The sequence below is a fragment of the Typopeltis vanoorti genome, chromosome 18, assembly GCF_054136105.1.
Source record: "Typopeltis vanoorti isolate ZY-2024b chromosome 18, IOZ_Tvanoo_1.0, whole genome shotgun sequence".
Lineage (NCBI taxonomy): Eukaryota > Metazoa > Arthropoda > Arachnida > Uropygi > Thelyphonidae > Typopeltis > Typopeltis vanoorti.
In genome coordinates this window covers 27,121,774-27,144,636 of record NC_143566.1, presented here as the reverse complement: position 1 = coordinate 27,144,636, position 22,863 = coordinate 27,121,774, and the positions used below count along the sequence as shown (strand labels likewise).

General features: G+C 35.4%; 1 protein-coding gene across 1 annotated transcript in view; it reads right to left on the bottom strand.

Moving 5' to 3' along the window:
* The window catches only part of LOC150096564 (epimerase family protein SDR39U1), a 73,959-nt gene that overhangs the window by 16,929 nt on the left and 34,167 nt on the right, over positions 1 to 22,863 (bottom strand). The window contains exons 3-4 of the mRNA XM_090408369.1: positions 10,998 to 11,083; positions 1,732 to 1,853 (exon numbers count right to left, since the gene is read on the bottom strand). Coding sequence (XP_090264495.1) covers positions 1,732 to 1,853; positions 10,998 to 11,083 — 208 coding nt within the window. The remainder of the gene's footprint in view (positions 1 to 1,731; positions 1,854 to 10,997; positions 11,084 to 22,863) is intronic.

The following is a 22,863-nucleotide window of genomic DNA, read 5'->3' as shown; positions in this document are numbered from 1 at the left end:
GGATACCCCTGCACATAGGATCAACTGGAAAAACACAAAAGTACTACACAGAAGCTTTTACAAGTTGGAGAGATTGTTCTTAGAGGCGACAGAAGCCCTGAAACACACTCCAAATCTCAACAAATATGGCTGTATTAACTTGCCTAAGAGCTGGGAGACAGTCATCTTAAGAAAAAACTAGTACTTTTTTTTTTTTTTCCAGATAGAGGGCACCAAAATCAGGACTCTAGTCTTTGTGTTGCTGCTACAATTTTGTTTAACTAGTCCGTTGATTACGCCATATTGTTACAGTCTCGCGTATTGTGACAAACTGTGTTTTTGTGCTCTGAAGATGCTGGTTATAACACCATCGAAATATCAGCAATAAGTTAATAAATTAATTGTTTACTTAGTTTCTGTGTTCTAATATATACCGTTAAAAAATAAACAACATGTTCGATGAACACATAAGTCTGTCTACACGTTTAATTACTTGTTCCATTGCTCATGGGAAAAGAATATTTCCAATTGTTGCTTATATTTTGATTTAGGAATAAGAAAACCTTGTTATACAGCCTTTATTATTATTATTATTCAAACAATCATGAATGGTACATGAAAACACTTGATAGTGGAAATCTGATAATGAAAACCAGAACATGTTGGTGTTCCTAAAACAAATATCTGGGGATGCTAGGACAATTTTTGTGAAAACAGGATGGGTGGGTACCCTAATATAACATAACTTAGTAAACTTCAGGAAATGAAATATATTAATATTCCAGTAATATTCTTAAAAATTATGCATACACTAGAAGAGATGAGTGTTACCATATTTTTTTGATTATCATGCACCCAGGAATAAGTTACACATACCTATTTTGAAGAGAAAAATATTAATGTAAGGTTCAAGTGCATAAAATTATATTACAGATATCCAAATATGATATTATTGTTTAAAAAAAGAATATTACATTTGGATTTCAGGTAAAACACTGCACTTTTCCACTACTTTGCAACAATTCTTTTTGATTCCTCTAGGCCTATTATGCAGCTTGGGCAACATCATACTACGTACCGCCTTGACTTTCCAAATCCTCTGTTTCTTTTATAATATTCAGTTTTTCACCAACAGTGAAGGACCATACAAATGCTCAGATAATGTCCACTTCAATGCAGCAGTGTAGACCTGTGGAAAGAAGTTATGGCAATAACGGTACATAAACATACAAAGAGAAAAGTTGCAAATGAACCGTGCACCCTAATTTTAAAACAATACACAAAGTATTCAAAAAAAAAAAAAAGACCATAATTCATGAATTTCATGTATAGCAATGCTTGTTTTAAGCATTATTGTACAAATAATGTCTAGAAATACATTTAAGGAAGTATTATCAGGACATAAATGAACATGTTTGTGTATATGTACGTTGTTGTAGTATACTACCATTGCATTTTCAAAACAAGCATATATGTGAGGTCCATACAAGAACCTTCTCTATTATGTTAACATCACTAGAAAAATCAGTAGAAAAAATTGCTTTTCTACTGATTTGCTGTCCTTTGCATCCTCAGTGGTCAGTGTGCGGTATATGCCTGTATTGCTCTTCTTTAGAGTAATATTAATTAAAGCTTCAATAAAAAACCTGAACACAATAAATGTACTAAGTTAAAACTGCTATCTAAATCCTGTTTAAAACTTAGCAGTATATCAATTATTACTTTAAGAAACATGAAAGCAAACCAGCTTACCTACTCCTGAGATTGTAGCAAACACTTTAGGCGGATTTGCCATTTTTTGAATAGCGTGAGATAAGGCACATGTTGTATTAATTCGACTGGCATAAACATTCTGTTTGAATCCTGGTGTCCACCTAAGAAATTATGTGCCATTATTGCACAATCAGAATTTAAATGGTCCAAACTTCATAAAACAAGTAAAGTTATTGTTGTAATTATTTGGTTATCTTCAGTGTAGTCTCAAAACTTATCATGGGAGGACTAGACTAACCACAGTACTTTTCATACTTTTTAAGAAGTATCACTGATGATGCACTCAACACTCCCACTAGTAATCCATTCCACTCACACTTATAATATTCATAGTCTAAGAGCCTTTACTGAGGTCTCTTCAATGTGAAACAAGATGTACTTTAACCACAGAGCAGAAGTTATCTTTCAGAACAATAAACTAAAATGATGTAGAAATTAAACTTCCCAAAAAATTATACTATTGTTCAATCCTTTTTATCCAAGTGTAAGCAAACAAAGCTTGCACATGTGAAATATCTTCATGACTAGGCTACTTGTATATAGAAACTAATGACTTTACATTAATTGCCTTGGTATCCCATAATGCAAAGCACACATCCTTTTGGATAAGTATAAATGGTAAAATGGTGCACAACCATTCTGGTTTATGAAAAGTAAACTACGCTCCTTAGAGAATGTGATGGTTCACAAAAGGTTCAAAAGTTTTGTACACTTCTGTATACAGATGTTGATGCAAGGGTAAAAGACAGTCCATACACCAAAACAGCTAAGGATATTATGTTTGTTAATTATACATGTTCTCCAGCCAGTTTTCCAAAATGGAAAACCCTGACATCTCTGTATGAAAATAGCTAACTAACTTTTGGTTTAAAAAAAACCTTAAATGTTCCCATTATACATGAGACTCAACTTAAGTTTTCCAACCAAAGGGAAGGGGATGTATTATTCTTCCAGCTTGTTAATTAAATATGAAAGAAACAAGAATCATAATTCTGACTTTAATAAAGATCAAAACACATGCAAAGTTTAATAGTCACTATACTGAAAAACAACACATTTCCTGGGAAAAGTGATTTCCATTGTAGTAAATAATTAGGCCATGTATACAGGAAATTAGTACAATGAATAAGACAGGAGCAAGCTTAAAGTTTATTGACTCATAATGTTAAAAATAATGAAGTACTTTTAAAAAAAGTAATGGCCTGTGCATAGTCCAAACTAAAAGCATGACAAGTAACTACAATGATATCAAAATTAGTTTCAAAACTAAATTATATTATTATAAAAATATTTCACCATATGTCTTGTTTCATTACATCAGTGTAATGGGGGAAAAAAAGCAAGTAAACATTCAAAAGTAGCCAAATATAATCATGTACAAATAATGACCATCATCTAGATGCTGGCAGATCCATTAACAACCAATTGCTTTACCAGATGGGCATCAACCAATTAATTAGCTATCACCAATACAGCTCCATTTTCATTCCACAGCTGATCTCCTAGTCAGCCATCCACCTTCAGTCACCATTCAGATAACTGAGTCACAGTTACCTTTCTAATCATTCACTTTAAACTACACTCTTTCCTCTTATAATGACTTTCTCCTACCAACCACAAATCCTACCCATATTTTGCTGATAATAGAACTATTCCTCTTTTTCATTCAGTAAACTATGCACTATTCAATAATTTAAACTTCAAGATATTCCATAACTAATGTCTTAAAGCAGCAATCTCTTTACCATTCTCCTGTAGGCTAAGAACAATCTAGCAAATTTTAACACTACTAAAGCATGGTCCTGTCTTACTTCCTGCAAGAAAAATCTTATATTCACATTATTTTTTGATAATATTTGGATCTCCATTTGGGAAGGGGGCTACAGTAGGAGCTACATTACAACTCCCCCCTCCCACCTTTCCTGGCACATATAAATTACATCTGCAGCTACTAGCATACAGAAAACTTTGGGTCCTTTTCCATTCAAGATACTACTTCTGACCTATACTACTCCTCACATTATATAAATTCCAATACTGTTCTCACATTTAGGGTGACCCATAAAAAACCTTAGGATGATTGATGCTATCCAGAGAAGACCAATATGCTTAATAGAGATCCCTATCTTACTTAAATCTCCCAATACTATCATTTTTTATTTTGGAAGTTAGTAATGATGTAATTTTTCATGTAGTACTATCATATCCTGTACACCCCTTGAGGGTATATATATCAGGAATTTGATGATGATGATCTCCCAATACTACTTTCTCAAAGTATTGATGGCAATGATTTGACATTATGTCTCTTCTATATGTATCTTCATGGCTCCATCACCATTCCAGAAGTTTCCTTCAAATATGTAGAAGTGCAGCTGCTGGTCAACATCCATTTACAGTTTAGTTTCAAACCTGCTTAGTCAATTTCTCATCACAATTTTCCATCACCTCTGTTCTCTGGAAGAGCCTTCCCTATACCATTTACCTCAAGGATTAGAACCCTCAACAGTTCAAGGAGTACACCAACAGATTTTTTCTTTCTCCCTGACCATCACCCATATATGTCATTCTTGTGTTATTGGTTTTGTGAAATCTTGACTGTTGGGCCGATTAAAAAAAAAAACTGCACACCTCTATATATAAAAGTATATACAGATTAAACACGTACTTGTATAATGCTGTATTAAATGCACTTCTGTGTGGCAGCTTCACATATGACCAAAGGATCCTACAGACTGGTGTCTGCCCTACATTCTGTTGGGAACGATGCAAACTCAGGGAACGACCTGAGTTTAATCACATACAGGATGCACAGAACCTTTATAAGGGTAGTTCAAATTAAGGGTAAGTTATCCCCACCAGTCAGGTGACAGGAAAGAAGTTTACCATGGAATACTAAGATCACATCAGGCTTACAAGAATTTTATGGTGAAAACAAAGATTGATATCACTTATGTAATTAGTTCCTGCAAAATTTTCAGCCTAGTATCAGTCATCACATACAAGTAAAAGATTACAAGTCAAAGAACAAAATAGACTACAGTAGACCCCTGCTTTTATGACTGGTAAAAATTTTCCATTATGGAAGTAATGGAAGAAAGTCAAGAGTTCAAGATGAGTAATCCTTCTACCTGAAGTTGCTAACTGATTAAGAATCAGAACCAAGAATAAAATGTTTTAATTAGTATGAATGATTTCTAATAACTGAATCAATATCGTTTAGGTTTTGTCCAATTAAGAATCACAAAACATTGCAAACACTGTTACTGCGTTTTTAAAATACTATATCACTGTGAGATCTTGCACCCGGATCATTTTAGAGCAAAAGAGGAAGCCCAAAGTTAAGGTTAATTGTTGTAATTTGTCTCATTCTTCATTTATTGTCCATTTAGTTTCAAATTATTTGCTGTGCAATACACAATTATGCCTTTAAAAATATTGAGGGGGAAAAAAAAAGTGAATCTGAGCACACAAACTCCTTAAAGAACCAGAAAGCATTAATACTGAAAAAAAAAACATGGAATTTTTACCCTTCCAGAATCCAGACTGAAATGGATCCTACTCAATTTCCTTAGTGGTGCTTATCATAGTATTCTACGATAAGCACCATCTTAAAGAATATACATAACAGGCTTTTATTATTAGACCTTCAACGAGTCAAGGCTCATGAAGGAAGGCCACACATTAGCCACATTGGCTGTCATGCCTTCTCAAACTCATGCACACTACTTCAATAGGTAAAATGTTTTACTCACTCAAGGTTCTGTAAGAAAAATCTAGCTCTCACCCCTTTCTTAACTGCACAAACTTAAGTTCCACAGATAAGTGCTTGTCCTCTCCCATCTTCCACATAATGAAAAATTTTACAAACCAATAACCTTGTAACACCCTCTCAAGTTTATAGACTTCTATCATATTACTCCTCCTGTCTACCAGTGTTGCAGTCCACATGCTCTCAATCTATCCTAGTAATCTACAATCCATTATCCTGATATCATCTTTGCAACTTTAGAATCTAGGAGACCAAATCTGTGCAGAGTAGTCCAGGTGTGGTCATATCAAGGTCTTGTGAAGAGGCAAAATGACTTCCTTATCCTTAGATGCCAATGTTTGTTTCAATATTGCGAGTTTTATTTGCAATTTTTGCAATGTGATCTTTGAACTTCCCTTTACACTTAACAACACTGAATTGATAGCCATTATCACTTTCCCACTATTTCAGCTTATTCAAATAATTCTCTTACGATATATGTTAGTAGTATCCCTGATTACCGTACTTATCTTTACATCATCAGCAAACAAGATCGCTTGCCAGGTACTTCCCAATATCATTAATAATCAGCAGTCCAAAGACTGATCTCTGAGGCCAACCACTGGTCACCTTAAATTTGGCAGATTCATATCCCTATATACTACTTTTGGATACCTGTCCATCAGTTACCCACTCATACAAGTCAATATTTTATATTCCAATCTCATATTCTCCAGTTTATGCAACAGCTTTTCATGTGGTATCCTATGAAATGCCTCAGCAAAGTAAAACAGTGTCATAGTGTACCCATTCCTTCATCTAACTTAGCCAAAAAAACATTACTATAAAATATGAGCAAATCATTCACACATGACCTCTCTTCAGCAAACCCATGCTGTTCCTTGCGAAATATAGCTTGTTTCTCCACCCGTTTCTGTATGCGAGTTCTTATCAACTTCCTTAAAATCTTCAATCACTCCAGAGATACTGATAGGTTGATACATCAGTTTTTGCCCCACCTTGTACAATTAGATTATCATACATTCTTTCCATTCTTATGGGATCTTTCCTTTAACACTCATACTGATATCCCATCTGTCCCTATTGCTAAATTCTTATCCAGGTTATGAAATGGCTCTAGAACCCCCTTCTCATGAACCTCTATCTCTTCATCCAATGTAGTAGCAGTACTGTGGCCTATGCTACATATACTAGGATGATCGATGTGACAAAGAGAGCACTCTTTAAACTATCACATCAGCTTCTGATAGAAGGGTACTGTCTGTATTCAGTAAATTTATTCTTTCTAATTCATTCTTTGTTTTACTTGCAGAATAAAATTATTTTGGGCTGCCTTTAGACATGCAGCCAATTTCTTTTCATACTCCAACTTACCTTTCTGTACAATACATGCAACTTTTCTGGCCTGTGCTTTACACATTTCATAACTTCTCTCATAATATTCCTTCCATATCAACTTCTTATGAGTCTCTTGCTCAGACTGCACATCCATTTCACTCCCATCATCATTGTTCTCTGAGCTCTTGGGACATGTTCAGATCCTGCTTCATTTAAGCATCTTTTCAAAGCTTCTCATGTGCTGCTGATATATCCTTCCCATGTAGTAACTGATACCATGGAACTAAAGTTATTCATTCTCCTGAGTTTATCATAATTTCCAGATTTGTAGTTCAGCATATAACCTGTCCTGATTGGAACATCCATATAGTTGGCTGCTTTCCAGGTCAGCATGGCATAATCACTGTAACCAACTGCTGGAAAAACAGTGACATTCTTAACTAAGTCTCCTTCTGTTGCTATGATCAAATCTAATACTTTTTGTCCTCAAGTTGCTTCTTGAGAAAGTTGTCTCAGAACAGATCAATAAATTCTTCTTCATTCTTATCATGACTTTTCTCTGCTGTCCAATCAATATTTGATCATTTATGTCACATAATAATTACTCAATTAGTACCCATCAGGGTAATATGGCAAATCATTTCATCATCCTCAGCAAATGAACAGCCAGGTCTGTAGCAACATTCCCACATATATTTAATTAGCCTCCACTTAACACCAAATAGCCTAAAGCTCACTGCTACACAGGACATTATGACCATTATCACTTTCATGAATTTCTATCCTTACAGGATAGAAACTATATATCCTAACTGTCATCTGATATCATGATAGGGGACTACCACTAATATCATTAGTGGTATTCCCCCCCCCCCCTCCTTCTGTCATTCCTAAAATACTATGCCCTTTATAGTTACTACCTCTGAATCTGAGATCAAAGTTTTCACTATATCAACAATTTTAGGCTGCAACATATTCACCAAAACAACAAACTTAGCCACTTTGTTTCTAATGCTCCTGCTATTTGCATACATGTTACCTCCTCACTTTTTCTTATACTTAAATCTACAATCCAGTTGGGCCAACTTTTTCTTTCCCTCCCTAGACTCACTCAAAATGCCCAAATCCAAAGAGTAGTCCATCCCTTCAGCAGAATCATAACCATGCTCAATGATATTTGTATAACTATTACATCTGTACATCCTAGCTGAACTTACATACACATTAACATTCCTTCAAAGATGATCTAGTTTCCCTGAATCTCTGCATTAGGGCTCATTCCAATCATTTGCTATCATAGCCCTCCTCCTTACCTCATCACCATCATATCATGGTAATAAATTAACCTTTTTTCCCCTCACTTCTCCAATCAAGTCTTTCACATCCTCTTTCGCATGCTATATTTATCACTACTTATTCTCCACAAGCACTACTATCTCTTTTACTTTTCTGTTTTCTAATGCCTTTTTATTCTTTATTTTAGCTCTGAGAAGCTTGATATAGTGACTTCATCATCAAGTGCAACTTTAGATATGGAATCACAATACCATATGACTTTTTTTTTCTTATATTTTAATTGACTTACCTTATTATTATTATTCATTGATAGCTTACAAATCCCTGTGCTCTCCTTCCTGATATTATTCATATTCCTCTTTTCCTGTCTTAGTTCTTTTAAATGTTTTCCTACTTTCTTCAACTCCCTGGTCAATTTTTAAATAATTCATTTTAATCTTTAATTTCATATGTTAATTTTTCTTCATTTATGTCAACAATGGTTCTCATTTCTCAGGTTCCACACTACTGTTATCCTCAGTTTTCAATGCTGCTCTATTATTCTGTCAGGTTTTTGGTGTCATTTTTAAAAACTATCTTAATTTAACAATATATCTTAAAATATATTAGCAAATGTACTCAATATAATAAAATCAGCAAAAACCACAATAATATAGTAAAAATACACTAACTAATCTAAAAAAATACTTAATAAATGAAAAAAAAAAAAAAAAAAAACACTTTACAGGAGTTTTGAATTACACAACCATAATGCAAAATAACCTCGTATCAGATTACGAGAGTGGTCTGAAAAGTTCTTGGCCTCGACCATAGATGGCAACACTATCGGCAAGATTTTTTTTTTCTAAGTTGGTACATCTGTCATAAGCATCCATGTCAAATTGCAAGTCATTCTATCAAGTAGTTTGTTTTATACAGCTGTCTGAAGCAAAAGTGTTGTCTGTATCCCTTGAAATGGATAAAATTGAGTATCGTGCAGTTATAAAATTCTTTGTAAAAGAAGGGTTAATGTCAAAAAAAATTCATTCGAAGTTCATAAAAGTTTATGGGCACTCTTCTCCTTCATTTTTGACAAATAAGAAATGGGATGCCGAGTTTAAACGTGGCTGTACCAGCCTTGAAGATGATCCACGCGAAAGACGTCCAAAAAGTATAACAACACCAGAAATCATTGATCAAGTGCATGATATGGTATTGGATGACCAGCAAGTCAAAGTGCATGAAATTGCTGAGACTATAGGCATTCCAAAAAAATGTGTAGGATATATTTTGCATGAAGAATTGCAAATGAAAAAGCTTTGTGAAAGATGGGTGCCGCACTTGCTCACAGCAGATCAAAAACGCATTCGCTTGAAAATCTCTGAACAGTGCTTGGAGCATTTTAACAAGAATAAAACAAAGAACTTTTCAGACCACTCTCGTATATTGTATTATTATAGAATTTCAAACTATTTTCAGGAATGTTACCCACACTTCATGACATGTGATTCAATTTATTACTATGATCTTGGATTGAGACTTGGATTCATCATTACACACTAGAATCCAAACAGCAGTCAAAACAGTGGACAGAAGCCAAAGCGGCAAAGAAGACAAAGTCGGTTCCATCAGCAGAAGGTCATGGCATTTGTGTTTTGGGATGCTAAAGGCATTTTGTTTATTAATTATCTTGAAAAGGGTAAAACAATAACCGGGGAATATTATTCCAAATTTGTTAAATTTGTGAGAAACCGGGTATTTTCTCACAAATTTAACCAGACTAGACAAAAAATTTGTGAGAAAATACCCGGTTTGCAGAAGAAAAAATCATCTTTCGTCAGGACAATGCACCTGCCCACAAAGGTGTTTTGGCATTGGGAAAATTAAGTGATCTGCACTAGTTGCAACTCTTTTGGTAGAATTTTACTGTCACTTGTTTGTGTGCCGCTTCTGCATCGGGCAGCCTCACCGACTCAAAGTTTATGTGCCATGTTAGTTGCAACTCTTTCAGCAGAATTTTATTTGAAGTTAGCATTTTTGATCTGTCTTAATGATGACATTGAAAATTCCAAATGCAACTGAACAAACACTTATTTCATGTAACTGAAAATTCGGGCAAATGTCAGGACGAGTATTTTTATTTAGATGCTGTGCTTGGAGGCACAACAAACAGTTTTTCTTGAGTCTATGCAGCATAGTTTCTGTGGCAGGTGACGTGTTTCATTAGACAGTGATGTTTTTCTTCCAGTTGTTTCTAACTGCACTATTTGTTGACAAATATATTACACAAACTGGAAATGTCTCTGTACCTTATTCAGTGATACAATAAAAGGACTTGTTTTTTCTTACATCTGCAATATAGTGGCTGTTAGTGATTTATATTTTGCAAACAAATTACTTTCCATCTATTCATAAGTTTTTTTTTTTAATTATGCCCATCATAAATGCAAATATGAAAGTCTAGAGTTTATAGGATTACATATTCTTCATTCCACCCCAGATACTTATAACACAAGCACACATATAATATCACAGATGTAAATTAATCATAATCCATTTTTTAAAGTCTTAATTCAACTGTGGCACAAAAATCTGTTAAGATCTTTATATAGGTGATTTTCATCATATGGTGTTAGAGTGGTTTGGAAAAGCTCCATGTTTAGTCCCTGAAGCATATTTTCCTGTAATATCTAACCTTTAGGTTACCAATCTTTTGGGGTATGATGCACACGTGAAAATAAATAAAAACTGAATCTCATCACATCTTATGGCAAAAAAAATGTATTCTTTCAGAAAGTGATCTTTGGAGTTCTATATATGCATCCCATATAAACAAAAAGAAATAATAATGGCGACTAACCTTCTGGTTGGATCAAGTACATTTTGTCCAGCCAAGTTGACTACAGCAACACAGCCATCAGGAAGCCCATTTGATCGTAACTCCTCCTATAGTATGCACACAAACACATACAGATAAATTTAAAAAAATGAATCAAAATATTACATGAAAGCTGAATAAAACTAAAATATAAGATGCATACACATTGACATATCATCCAAAATAGTTGGCATTGCTATGGTATGCAGAAAAAATGAAAATATAAAGAAATTATATTCTTTTGCTAGGATATACATTATGTAGAGAAGATTAGGATGTGTAAGATAATTTTACATACTGAAGTACTGAAATGCACAGAGTTTTCATGTTTGGCTAAGTTATTTGTTTTTAACCCCTTTTGCAAAATTACTACTTTACTTTTTTTCTTTTCTTTTTTTTTTTTTTTGAGAAAGATAAGTTTTAAATATTGGTTCTTCAGTTTTGATTTACAGAAAATTACTTAATTTTATTTACTAAAGTAAGGGAGGAAGTGTTTTGGCTCCTACTCAATAATGTTCTCCTAGTCAAGCTTTTTTAAATTACCATACTCTGCATGGTAACTGACATTACTGTAGAGACATATAATTATTATTACGGGCAACTCCAAAGAGACCTTAGGCTCATCGAGGGAGGACCTAAACATCATGTCCATCACAACTATTCGACATTCACACAGTATCTATCATACTTTGCCTTGAACTCATTCATCGTCATAGCACCCACAACAGACTCTGACAGCTTATTCCACTCATTCACCACTCTAAAAGTAAAAAACCCAGCTCTAACACTCTTACTAACCACACTCTTGCCCAGCTTCCATGGATGTCCCCTAGTCCTCCCACCACCAGTCCTGTTCTCAAAAATATCCTCTGAATTAATCCTAAGAAACCCTTCAGCAATTTGAATGTCTCAATCATATCTCCCCTCCTCTGCCTATCAACCAATTTTTGCAACCCACAAATCCTCAACCTGTTCTCATAAGGTTCATTCCACAGATCTGCTATTATCTTGGTCACTCACCTCTCGATCCTCTCAACCTCCTACCCATCAAGAAGAAACCTCGATGACCAAATCTGGGCACAGTAGTCGAGATGGAGGTCTTATCAAGGCTCGATACAGAGGAACAATAACTTGCTTATCTCTACTTGTCAAAGTATTCTTCAGCATCCAAGTGATTTGATGAGCCGATTTAGCCACTTTTGCATAGTGTACCCTAAACTTCAACTCCCTATCCACCAACACTCCCAAATCCCTGGCCTCATCAATCTCCTGTGATATACTGCTGCTAATCTTTTCACCCCAAAATGCATAACCTTACATTTTGCCACATTAAATTGACATCCATTCTCCTTAGCCCAGACCTCCAATCTATCCAAATCATCCTGCAAAATTTTGACATCTTCTGCATTCACTATTGCCCTACTCAACTTTGCATCATCAGCAAACAAATGAATCATTCCTCTCAGATCCTTCCCTATATCGTTAATAAACAAATTAAACAGCACTGGTCCAAGAACAGAACCCTGCGGCACACCACTAGTCGCAGGCCGTCTTTTGGACTCTACTACTGAGTAAACTACTCTCTGGTATCTCTCCATCAACCACCCTCCTATCCATCTCACCAACCCTATATCCATTCCCATATGTTGCAGTTTACGGATTAGAATTCCATGTGGTATCCTGTCAAAGGCCTTAGCCAGGTCCAGCAGAATCACTGTAAATCCATTACCCTTATCCAGTTCAGCCGTCACTGTGTTATAAAACCTGAGCAGGTTACTGAGGCATGATCTACCCTTCACAAAACCATGCTGTCCCCCATACAGTATCTCATTTTCATTAATCCATTCCTGTATTTTTCCCTTGACTACTTTCTCCAAGACCTTTGCAACAACTCCTGATATGCTGATCGGTCGGTAATTTGCAACAGTAGTGTTGGATCCTCCTTTATGCAGTGGAACTATTTTTCCCTGTTTCCACCCCTTCGGGACTAAACCAGACCAGAGACTCAGATTAAACAATATGGTCAAGGGCACTGACAATTCTTTAGCCGCTTCACGTAAGACCTGTGCTGGTATACAGTCCAATCCCACAGATGTATTCACATTAAGGTTCTGTAATAGACTATTCACCTCCACTTCATTCACCACAATTCCCCTATAAACTAATAGTTCCTTCATTCCTTCAATGTCACCACCTGGATGATATACTCTTGCAAAGTGCTCACTCAGTAATTCCACTATATCATCAGCATTCCTTAAAATCATTCTGCCATGTACAGTTTTTCTTTTACTTGCAGCATATTGAAAGAACTGTTTGGTATTCTCTTTAGCTTGCATGGCTAATTTCTTTTCATAATCCGCTTTTGCTTTTCTTACCACACTCGTTACCCTTCTGGCCTGCACTTTATAACGTTCATGTGCCTGCAGATCACCATTCTCCTTAAATTCCCTCCACAGTTGTTTCTTTTTTTGCAACTCAAGTTTAATGGTGTTATATTTCCATTTAACCCCTACTTGATTTACTATTCGGACTCTAGGTATACAGTCAGCCATAACCTCCTGCAAATACTCCTTAACCACTTCCCATGCCCTATCAACATCTAGCCCTTGCAGTTTTACATGCCATGGCACTGAACCAAGCAATCTCCAAAGCTTGTCATACTTGCCAGCACAGTAATTCCACATGTACCCTGTTTAATCGAAAATTTCACACATTTAGCCACCTCCTAGGTCAAGACCCTATGATCACTCTCACCAATAGTTGGCAACATGGTCATATTCATTACAGTCAAATTCTCAGATGCTATTACTAGGTCAAGCACTCTCAAACCCTTAGTATTTTCCATTACATGCTGTCTCAGATAGTTATCCCTTAGTAACTGAATAAAATCCAGTTCCTTCCTCACACGTGCCCTCTCCTCCTTCCAATCGATGTTACCATAGTTGAAATCCCCCATAATAATTACCTTCCTTCGACTCATTTCATCAATTTGTCTATGCATACTATCTCCACCATCTATTCCATCACCTGGTCTATAGCAGCACCCAACGTACATTTTGTTCCGTTAGTATCAATTTCACACCAAATAGCCTCAAATGAGCTCTTTTCACTATCCTGCAATACAACTTCTATTCTCCTTGGCTGCAGTTCATCAGCTATCATCAATAACACTCCTCCCTCCATTTTATTCTCTCTGTCCCTCCTGAACACACTATAACCTACACATTCTATCGATATTCCACATTCTATATAAGTAGAAATAAATCTCATTAAATAAGTTCATTACCTGGTCAATAATACTTTTCCAATGACACAGTTTACATTTTTGTCTTATATAGTTTTTCTTTAGAAAATCTCTTTCTATTGAAGAGTGTTTCCCCTCAATTTAGTGGTGGTGAGGAAGGAATGCTACTTTACCAGGGTATTATTAGATAACAAGACAGAGAAAAACCCCTCAACCTCTATATGAGACTCACCTTTAATGGAAAAGCCCCAATAAAAGTTCTTCACATCATATATGGGATTTGAACTCCAGGTCTTTGTAACCAAAGAACTCTGTCGAAACCAAATGAGCTACAGAGGCTCTACTCAAACATTATAATCAATAAATTCAAATCATACTGACCCTTAATTCATTGACACTCCTAGCATTCATACTCCATTATGCTCCATATTAAATGTTACTCATCACTCACTTTTTTATGATACCCTTATAGAGCTATAAAATTCAGCCTCTTGTCCTACCATCTCACCTTCCATTTTATGTATAATCTCTCCTGTATTAACCATATAAATTCCCATCACCAACTTAAACAGATGGAAAGATGTGATATGATATAAAATCATATTACCCGCTAAACTCTGCAATTTATTACACAAAGATGTATTATTTGTGCCATAAATTACCTTGGCCACTTATCTCCTGACCCTCTTCAGAGTGTCCTCATCATAAAAATCAAGGCATTAATCCATGAGGTGGCTATGCCCCAACACAGTGGCACAGACACCTCCTTATCTCAACTTGTCAATGTCCTTCTCATTGCAGCAGTAGCAAATGCTGGGTAGTCTTCACAATTCTCAACCATCTCCACACAAATCGTATTCACCTCCAAGAATGCCATTTTGCCAATACAAGTTGTCAATGTCCTTCTCATTAAAGTAGCAACATACTGTGCAGTCTTCATAATTCTAGTAATGTACCCTTCAACTATCCCATACAAATGCAATCCGAAATGCAAAACCTGGAATTTATCACCATTAACAATCCTGCTCATAACCTAAAAATCTAAAGGAAAAGATGAGAACTGGCATCCCTCATTATAATTCTCCTCAACAAAACTATATATCACCTGTCAATATACATGAAATATCACAAACAATTAAGATGAACAATGACCTGAACCAGAACCCTGAAGCAAGTCACTTTTCTATAATCAACCTCTTATGTCTGACTAATTTACTGACAAGCTGTTGGCAAGTCAATAACAGCACCATATGAGTCACCCTTTCCAGCACATCTGTCACTTTATTTTCATAAAATACCACAAATTGCTGAAGCCTACAAAGCTATGCTATACCCATTGGAGAAAATACTATGTATTTTCTACAATGAGATCAAAATTGGGGAAAATGATAGGAATTGACAAATATTCCATCAGAACTACTTAAAGAAGGGGGACAAACCTATTATTAATGCATCCCACAAAATTTGCCAGCAGATGTGGAACACTGAGATCTGGCTAAAATATTGGTGCACAGTTATCCTTATTCCCATTCTGAAAAAAGGAAACAGCAAAAAGAGCAATAATTTTAGGACAATTAGCCTCATTAGCCACCCAAACAAAATATTTTTGGACATCTTATTTGCATGTATTAAAGCAAAAATGGAATTCGGTTTTTCAGACTTCCAAGCAAGATTTAGAAAGAACAGGAGTACAACTGATCATATATTTACTCTCCACATCATTGGAGAAAAATATGTAGAACATAATGTAATAATGATGTAAGCTAAATCATCAGGCTGGTTCGAGGATACATAGTGGTTGGTCGGCGAATTTAGTTGTCCTGTAAAGTTGATGATTTTCGTCTGTTTTTATTGTTTTCCCTTAGAAAATTAGTGTTTAGTATATTAGTGTAGATTTTAGTGTTTTATAGTGTATTTAGTATTTTATCATATATTTTTATTAAGATATTTCAATATTTAGTATACATCTAAAACGACACCAAAAAAGAAATGTAATGCTAAGAAAAAGCACCGCAGGCGAGAACAAGAAGGTTAGCCCTCTAACGAGGTTATTGTACACATGGAGGAGGTTAACGAAAATGAATTGTCCACCAAAACAGCGAAGTTGAAGCAGATCATCAGAGAGACCATGAGGGAACTGCAAAAAGTTGAGAGACATTTAAATGAGCATAGGGAGAAAAAGAAAAATGAACAGGAAAATAAGATACAACAAAGCAAAGAAACAGGTAAGTCAGGAAATAATGGAAATCAGGTAAGTGACATTGTTAGTAAAAAGAAAGAAGTTATTTGGAATGGTGACTCTATAATAAAACATGCTATAGATGAGCAAGTTATAACATTGAGTTTTCCTGGAGTGAATATTAAAAATATAAAGCAAGCAATTCATAAACAGAAAAGAAAAGTAAATCATAGTTGTAGTAGGTACGAACGATTTAACTGGCAATAAGTTCAATATTAGAAAGGACATGAAAGGGTTGTTGGAAGAGGCAAGAGTGAGAAAGTGAAAATTGTTAGCATTTTAGCTCGCTATGATAAAAATGAATTAAAAAGAAGGGCTATGATGGCAAACGATTCGATGTGTAGGCTATGCAGAAGGAATGGATGTGAGTTTTTGGATGTGTGGAGTGAGTGTGAAGGAAGATTGGATTTGTATAAGAGAGAGATAGTCTACACCTGAATGCATTTAGTATCAGGAGTCTAGAAAAACTAATAACTGGTATGAGACCTAACACAGAGAGTCAGGGAAACTAAATTACAAAGGGAGGAAAGGTGTGAATGTGAGTGTAAGAGCGACATGTTATACAACAGTGTTAATGACAGGAATGGACTTTGCCATGGAAATGTTGGGTTTGTGTTCGTCCGGTTTGGACCCATCATTTGTGTGCAAAAATGTCTACATGTGTAAAGCATTAGAGAATAATAGAGATCTTCAAGTTGTCCAACTCTGTCAGGCAGACTGTAAACAAGACAATACAAAAGAACCAACATGTAGATTATTATGTCTGTACACGAATGCTAGGAGTATCAGAAACAAAGGGATAGAGTTTGTTGCCTTAGTCAATATGTTGCGACTTCACATAGTAGGTATTAGCGAGACCTGGCAATCAGAATCAGACCTACAAACTGGTACTGAGTGTCATGGGTACAGTATTTTTAGGAAGGATAGAGAGGAGGGGGGCATGCTACTAATGATATCGGATGACTTAAATCCAGTTAGAGTTGAGACCTATGATTGTAGTAATACTACTAACAATGTTTCATGTGGCAGTAAGTTTGAAGCAATCTGATGTGAGCTGGAATCTAACAAGACTAATTACATAGTGGGGTGTTGTTACAGACCTGGTGGATCAGTTGCTAGTGATGAAGAAATGCATCACCAAATAGAAAAGATGAGCGCGAAAAGAGTAATCATAATGGGAGACTTTAATTATCCAAATATTAATTGGGTAGCAGTAGAATCTCATGAGAAGAATGAAAATGCATTTATTGAGCTTTGCGGGACAACTTCCTCAAGTAGCATGTGACAGAAGGAACTCGAAGTCAAAGAGTGTTAGATCTGATTGTGTCAGATCTAACACTCTTTGAGAGCGTTTCAGTTAAAGACATAACTATTCTGCCTCCAGTTGGTGACAGTGATCATGTAGTACTCACTTGGAAAGTGACTAAGTTTATGAATTTTCATTGAGAAAAAGTTAGATGGTAAACTACAAAGCAGGAAATTATAACCAAATGAGGAGTACGCCGAGTTCAGTGGAATGGGATTGGTTGCTGGATGGAAAGAATATCGACAGTGCATGGGAAGCATTTAAACACTACTTAAATGATGCAATATCAGAATGTGTCCCGAGAGTTCGAAGAATAAATAAATCGAAGAGTAGGAGTCAAATGGATGTGTAATCTTATTAAGCAAGAAATTCATAAGAAAAGGACGACGTGGAAGGAATACCGTTTGCATAAGAATGATGTCCGTTATGAAAGTTATAAGCAGCAGGCTAGAATAGTCACAACTGTTATACGGAAAGCAAAGTCTGACTATGAAAAGAAACTGGTTCTGAATGCTAAAGACAACCCACAAGAATTCTATTGATATGCTGCAAGTAAAAGAAAGAATGAATATGAAAAAATAACTCTTCCAAATCCAGATGGTGTGAGGGTTACAGATGCAGAAGAGGTTGTTCAGTTAATGACCCCATTTTGTTAAAAGCTATAAACCTGGTGAATGCAACATTGAGCTCACTTATACCTCTTCACTAGATGTAAACACACAGGTGTGTGAGGCCTAGGTATTAAAGCTGTTGCACAGATTGGATAAGAATTCAGCAATAGGGACTGATGGAATATCAGCATGTCTTCTAAAAACAGTGTTCAGCTGAACTGGCATTCCTTTGACCAGGATGTTTAATATGAGTCTCAGAACAGGTTCCATAGGAATGGAAAGGATGTATGGTAATTCCATTGCACAAGGGTGGTGCAAAGACCGATGTATCCAACTATCGACTAATTAGTATCTCAGGAGTGGTGGTGAAGATATTGGAAAATTTGGTTAGGGCCAACATTCAGAAATGGGTTGACAGAATCTCTACTTTGCAATGAACAATATGGGTTTACTAAGGGAAGGTCATGTTTTAGCAACTTGCTCACATTCTATAACAACGTTACTATTGAACTAGACAAGGGGAATGGATACACCATGATACTTTTGGATTTTGCTAAGGCTTTTGACAGAATACAGCATGGTAGACTGTTGCATAAATTCGAGAAAATGGGTTTGGGTTATAGAATATTAGCATGAATAAGAGGATGGCTGACTGACAGATATCAGAAAGTGGTATATGGGGGATAAGAGTCTGCAAGGTTTAATGTAACAAGTGATGTACCACAAGAATCAGTGCTTGGTCCACTGTTATTCAATCTGTACATTAATGATATTGGGAAGGATTTGACAAGCGACATACAGCTATTTGCTGATGATTTGAATAGGCTGGAATTGTGGGCATGGGAAAATGGGTGTCAGTTCAATGTCAGTAAATGTAAAGTCATTTAAAGTCCACTTCAGCATGATTAGATATCCAATGTCGTATTATATTGGTGGGATTAGGCTAGAAGAAATTGATGAGGCTAGGGATCTTGGAGTGTTAATAGATAGGAAGTTGAAGTTCAGGGGCCATGCAGCAAAGATTGCAAATACAAATCAAAAGATAACTGCAATGCTGAAACGAACGTTCACATGTAAAGATAAAGATGTTATTTTGCCTCTTTACAAGGCCTTGATAAGACCTCACTTGGACTATTGTGCGCAGGTCTGGTCTCCTAGTCTCCGCTGTGATTCTGATATATTGGAGAGAGTACAAAGGAGAGTGTTAAAAATGATATCAGGATTAGGCAATACTGATCATGAAGACAGATTGAGAATTTGTAGACTGCAGACACTAGCAAACAGGAAAAAGAGGGGTGATATGATTGAATTGAGACTTACAAATTTCTAAAAGGGTCATACAGGATTTCAATTGATGGAATTTTTCACTTTATGGAGGGTGGGGAAAGGACAAGAGGGCATCCTTGGAAGCTGAGAATGAAGGCTGCCAAGAAGGGTGTGAGGGCTAGATTATTGTCTCAGAGGGTGGTGCATGATTAGAATGGATTACCTTTGGATGTTGTGAGTGCAAGCAGTGTGAATGAATTCAAGAATAAGCATGATAGCTGGAGTGTGTAGTATGTGGCCTCCCTCGGTGAGTCTCGGCCTCCCTAGAGGTCTCTCTTAATAATAATAATAATAATAATAATAATAATAAAGTGCCATAATTTTATTGACCTACAGAAAGCCTCTGATTCTATTTGGCATGATGCCCTTTGGAAAATTCTACATTAGAGAATAAATAACAAAATAATATAGCTGATTGAATTTCTGTACTCATCTTCTGAAATGATGGTTGAAATCCAGGAGAATTATAGCACACCCTTCCAATTGGAAAGAGTGTGCTATAATTCCTCAATGTTATTTAACTGCTTCCTTGAATGCATTGTAAATGAAGCCCTGGAGAACTGTGATATCAGAGCGATGGTAGGAGAAAGAAGAACCAACCATCTAAAGTTTGCTGATATATCACTCAATATCACTTCTTTCTCCTGTTTGCTTGAGTCTGCAATCTACAAATTTTCAATTTGTCTTCATAATCAGTACAATCATACCTTGATTAATGAAGAGAATGCATTCCACGAAATTACTTTGTTAAGCGAAACTTCAATCTCAGAGGTAAAAATACTATGGTCATAACAGGGATACGTTTGTAAGTAAAGAAAATGAAAGACTTTTTTTTGAAAAAAAGAAAAGCTTTATTAAATAAAAAGTCAATATTACATACTAACAATGATAAAATCATGACATTTTAAAATACGAATCTAAAGTTGATTGTTTATGCTTTTTTCTCTTTCATTTAATAATTGCCTATACGGATTCATTACATTTAACATTGATCACCTAACAATAACACTTCTTCCAAAATCAGGATCATTTTCACTGAAAAAATTTAAAACGTTTTCAATGTCACTGAAGCACCTTTTTAAATCTTTGATTGCTAACACTTTTTTGGTAGGAACTTCTTTAAATTTGTCTTCATTTTCTTTCACTTCATTGCTAACAAGTTTTTCTAAATCTTCCACTGAACAGCCATCATCTTTTGCATTTAATAAATTTCTAACATCCTCCTCGTCGACGTTTTCGAAACCTATTGAAGCCAAACTCCATTTAAGCATTTCCGAGTGATTTCTTTCCAAAAAATCACTCTGAAATGCTTTGCATCTTTAATGGTGTAGTTTTTCCAAAACGTTTTAATTGACATTTGCTCTTTATCTTCTAGTTCAATTAAATTGCTTAATGTACCACACAGATAATAAGCTTCAAATGTTGCTATTCAATTGCATCTTTAATGGTGTAATTTTTCCTAAAAGTTTTAAATGACATTTGCTCTTTATCTTCTAGTTCAATTAAATTGCTTAATGTACCATGCAGATAATAAGCTTTAAATGTTGCTATTACTCCCTGATCCATCGGTTGAATCAGGGAAGTTGTTTTGCTGGAAGAAAGACAACTTTGACAGGAATGCATGTATCTAACATACTATTAAGATCAGTAGGATGTCCTGGAGCGTTGTCCAACAACAAAAGAGCTTTTTCTTCAAAATTATTTCTTTGGCAATACCGTTTCACTTCTGGACAAAAATGGTTAACAAACTAATCAATAAATAACTCCTTGGTAATCCACACATTTCTATTAGCTTTCCATATTACAGGTAAGTTTGTTTGTTTGTTTTTTTACCTTTTAATGCCCTCAGATTTTCTGAACTAGTTTTTCTAAAACTAGTAACAATTTTAATTTAAAATTGCAAGAAGCATTTGATCCAAAGAGTAATGTTAAACAATCTTTGGCTGCTTTGAACCCAGCTGCTGATTTTTCTTCAATAGATATGAAGCTTTTTGATGGTAGCCATTTCTAGAACAAACTGCTTTAAAGTGATTAAACAAAAATAATGCCTTTTCTTAAATCACCATTTGAGTTAAAGGCATATGACATTCTGACATATCATTTATCCACAAACTTAACATTTTCTCCATATGTTCTAAAATTGGACTCCTTAAGCGAGTTAATTTTGTTTCTGTAACATCTGTACAATTCTGAGCAGACCGTTTTATTTTTTTTTTGACTGACTAAGTATGGTTGTTAAAGTTGGCTGCGCTAATCCTAAAGAATGTGCCACATCGGATTTTCTTTCACCCCTTTCAACATGTTGTACGAAATTTAATTTAGTTTCTAAAGAAATTGCTTTTCATTTCTGGGATTTTGACATTTTAACTAAATATTAATATTTACAAACTCTACAATAATGCAATCAGAGAACATACGTCATTTATTGCAATGCTCCACACTGAAACACACCCTACAAAGTGTAAGCAACAACTAAATTACGTGTGGATGACGTGTGAAACTGTTAAAAGACACACACACACACACACACACACACACAGCTTGGGAGTATATGACAAGTCGCCTTCGTTCGCCAATCGGATGATTGCTGGGCGCTGACCTTAAAATTTTAATATTTTTACGTAAAATGGGGCTTGAAATTGCAGACTTTGTTATATCGAGGCTTCGTTACCAGAGGTAACATTAACCGAGGTATGACTGCATTCCACAATCCTCATATCATTTTTAACACATTTCCTTTGCACTCTCTCCACTATATCAGAATCATCAAGGAAACCAGATAAAAGAGTTTAGACTTATTGTGAGCAGACCTGCACACAATAATCTAAATGAGATCTTATAAAGGCCTTGTAAAGAGGCAAAATGACTTTCTTATCTTTACATGTCAAGGTTCATTTCTGTATTGCAATTATCCTCTGTGTTGTATTTGCATTCTTTCTATATGAAGTTTAACTTCAAGTTCCTGTCTAGTAAAATTCCGAGATCCCTAGTCTGATCAGTTTCTTCTAGCAAAATGCCGCCAATATAATACGACATTAGATATCTAGGTGGTTTTAAAATAATAATAATGATAATAATTTTTGAATGAATAAGAATACTATAATAATTTATTATATCGTTTA